General features: G+C 43.2%; 1 protein-coding gene across 1 annotated transcript; it reads left to right on the plus strand.

The window, feature by feature from the left end:
* Positions 1-53: 53 nt before the first annotated feature.
* On the plus strand, positions 54-3,169 carry LOC124659189 (DEAD-box ATP-dependent RNA helicase 26-like). Its single transcript, XM_047197123.1, has 10 exons — positions 54-379; positions 665-771; positions 875-930; positions 1,051-1,257; positions 1,342-1,548; positions 1,616-1,702; positions 1,799-1,894; positions 2,008-2,223; positions 2,297-2,479; positions 2,613-3,169. The coding sequence occupies exons 1-10, from the start codon at positions 159-161 to the stop codon at positions 2,838-2,840; spliced, it is 1,608 nt and encodes a 535-aa protein (XP_047053079.1). The 5' UTR covers positions 54-158; the 3' UTR covers positions 2,841-3,169.
* The last annotated feature ends 388 nt before the right edge of the window (positions 3,170-3,557 follow it).

Genomic DNA, 3,557 nt, shown 5'->3' on the forward strand with positions numbered 1-3,557 from the left:
AACCCATAAATTGCTGTCGCAAACGCGAAGTCCCGTATTCGTGTCTCCTCGTGTTTCCTAGCTAGGTCATTGCGACTCCGAGTTTGTGACCTCCGCGTTCCCGCCCGTCCGCCGCCGCCGCCGCCAAAATCGTAATCACCGGCGTCCCCAGCGGGATCATGTCAGGCAACCCTGGATACGCGGCAGCCCCGAAGCGGCACCGGAGGCGGCGCCCGAGGGACGCGGAGGAGGGCTCCGGGTTCCCCAGGGCTCGGCCAAGAGGTGCCGACCAGGTCCGCGAGGTGGCCGTGGTGCAAACGGAGGTTACGGCTATGGATGTCGAGCCGAGTAGCAGCGCCGCAGCAGGAGGCGTGGACGGATCGTACCTCAGCGCCACACGGTAATGGCGTGCGCCGCATATTTGGTTTTGAATGCGCGCAGAAAATATTTCCAGAACTTTACAAATCATGTAGTAGTACCATACAACATATCTCTTGTGTTAATTAATATTGGTCCTAGGCTTTACGAGCTATGATTATTATCTTTAGTTGGCCTCAATTGACTTGTAATTTGCCACACGGCTGGCTACCCTGTTTGTGTTCATCGGATTATTGGGGATAACATTAGTGTCAAGCTGTTTTTCTGCCTTTATCAGTTTGTGATGTTATTGTTATGCTTATTGCAGGTTTGATCAGTGTGCTGTTTCTCCTTTGTCATTGCAAGGAATCAAAGATGCTGGGTATGAAAGGCTGACACGGGTCCAGGAGGCAACTCTGCCGGTAATTCTTGAAGGTCAGCAATAATGCAAACTATTGTTTTAGCTCCCGATGTGTATTACCATGCCAATCTCTTGGGAAACTCTGAAGATAATTATTGCATGATATGTTGGCTGCAGGCAAAGATGTTCTTGCAAAAGCAAAGACTGGAACAGGGAAAACCGTTGCCTTTCTGGTATTCTTTCCCCTTCAGAACAACTATTCAATTTGATGATTTTTGCATTTCATGAATTATTGCTGTGATGCTTCTGTGGGGATTACCCAGTCTGACTGAGTTTCAAATTCTTATTGCTAGCTTCCAGCCATTGAACTTCTCTCTACATTACCCCGTTCTACATCGATAAATTTGCTGGTGATGCTCCCTACTAGGGAGCTGGCAAACCAAGTGGCTGTTGAGGCTAGGAAGCTTCTTAAGTATCATGGCACACTGGACGTGCAGGTTGTAATTGGTGGCACACGATTACCTCAAGAGCAACGAAGCATGAAATCTACACCATGTCAGGTTTGGACCCATAAACTATATCAACTTCAGTTTGTTCATATCTGGATGCAATTCATGTACTAATATTTAGTGCCGACCAAACAGATTCTTGTTGCTACACCTGGAAGGCTCATCGATCATCTTGAGAATACACCTGGTTTTTCTACCCGGATTAAAGGTGTGAAGGTTCTTGTTCTTGATGAAGCTGACCGCCTATTGGATATGGGATTCAAAAGAGATATCGAGAAGATAATTTCTTTCATTCCTAAAGAACGACAAACACTGCTATTTTCTGCTACTGTCCCAGCAGAGGTATCTCCTTTTCTCAGACCACCTCTTTGTACCAGAAACAATCTGATCAGTTGAATGTTTACGTTAGGTCCGTCAAATATCTCATTTAGCAATGCACAAGGATTACAAGTTCATCAATACTGTTCAAGAGGGTGACGAGGAGACACATGCACAGGTTTAGATCTGTCATTTTCATGAGTTGTTAAGCTAGAATATTGAAGTAAGCTTGGCACTAGCTCACAAATACCTTCCATTATTGCTCATGTATCAGGTAAATCAGATGTACATGGTTGCCCCATTAGACTTGCACTTCTCTATAATATATGGTGTACTAAAGAAGCATGTTGCTGAAGATGCAGAATACAAAGTAAGTTATCTCGCTAGTTTTGTTTTGTTTTGTTTTTATTGTTAAGATTTCTTCTCACCAAGGTGCAAGCTTACATCTTTGGGTTTTTCTGGCGTAACATTGCAATTTTGCAGGTGATTATATTCTGTACTACAGCAATGGTGACCAAGCTTGTTGCTGAAATTCTCTCCCAGCTGAAACTGAATGTAAGAGAGATCCATTCAAGGAAGACGCAATCTGCTAGAACTAAGGTTTCAGATGAATTTAGAAGGTCAAAGGGTTTGATATTAGTCAGTTCTGATGTTTCTGCCCGTGGTGTTGATTACCCAGATGTTTCACTTGTCGTACAGGTAGGTTCTGTTGTTGTAGACTTTATCAAAACTACGCATGTACATTTCTTGTAAAGCTTATTTGCTCTTTCAGGTTGGGGTGCCTTCTGATAGGCAACAGTATATACATAGACTTGGTCGTACTGGACGGAAAGGCAAGGAAGGACAAGGCATTTTACTGTTGGCTCCCTGGGAAACACATTTCCTTAATAGCGTCAATGATTTGTCAATAACAGAAACTGTGGCACCTCCAGTCAATCCAAGCATTCAAGCAGAAGTAAGCAGTATATAATTTTAGTACCTTCTCATCTAGCTCACTTTGTAATCTGGACACTGGTGCAAATTTAGCAAGAAATTCTACTCCAGGCTTCTTATGAAATCTCTAACTTTATGTTTCCTTGACTTGATAGGTCCAAGGTGCCATCAGAAAAGTAGAGATGAAGACCAAAGAATCAGCCTATCAAGCATGGTTAGGGTACTACAACTCAAACAAGACCGTCAGTGGAAACAAGTCCAGACTTGTCAAGCTTGCAGAAGAGTTCAGTCAGAGTATGGGGCTTGAAATTCCGCCAGCCATACCGAGACTCATTCTTCGGAAGATGGGCCTTCAAAATGTTCCTGGACTGAGGGCTTCGTAAATCTGATGGTTCAAGGTCAAGAAAGACTTGTGTGCTAGAACACACTATTGGCATTTGAGCAACCATAATGCTCTCACCCAGCCTCGTAAACTATGCTTCACCTCTGCTGTATCCGATGCTGTGCTCTTTCTGAATCGAGCTCGAGTGAAGCTTGGGATGTTCCTTCATATAATATGGTCCTGAGCTTGTTCTGAGGAGGGGAAAAGAAATGCGTATTTGGCAATTCGCCTCTAGTCAATGACAATAATGCACTCGCATTGCAACATTATTATTTATCAACTTGTATCATTTATGCTATCATATGGAATCAGAATCATTATTCATTACCAGCCTATGCTGTAATCACTTAGCTTTGCCTGCTGTACGTTCTTTTTTGTTGCAGTGCTTGTATTGTGCCAATGTAACTGTTGCTTCTGTTTTTCACAAGGTAGCAGTCTTTGCACCACGACTTAGAATTTCTCTTGGTTTTGTTCTCGAGAGAATCGAGAAAATTGATTCATTTTCCATCTTAAAACTGGGTTTCAAATACTCACAGTTCTTTCTTGTTGCAATCCACGGTGTGGCATGATTTTGAGCATTTTTGGCCTAAGAAGCTCAGCTGGTTGGAACGACAGATTGTTCTCGTCTATTTATCCCCAGTCATCTTTTGTTTGCATCATTTTAGGACCATGCGCTGTGCCAATTTCTACCTGAGCATGTTTATATTTTCTTGTGCTT

This window comes from Lolium rigidum, chromosome 6 (assembly GCF_022539505.1).
Source record: "Lolium rigidum isolate FL_2022 chromosome 6, APGP_CSIRO_Lrig_0.1, whole genome shotgun sequence".
NCBI lineage: Eukaryota > Viridiplantae > Streptophyta > Magnoliopsida > Poales > Poaceae > Lolium > Lolium rigidum.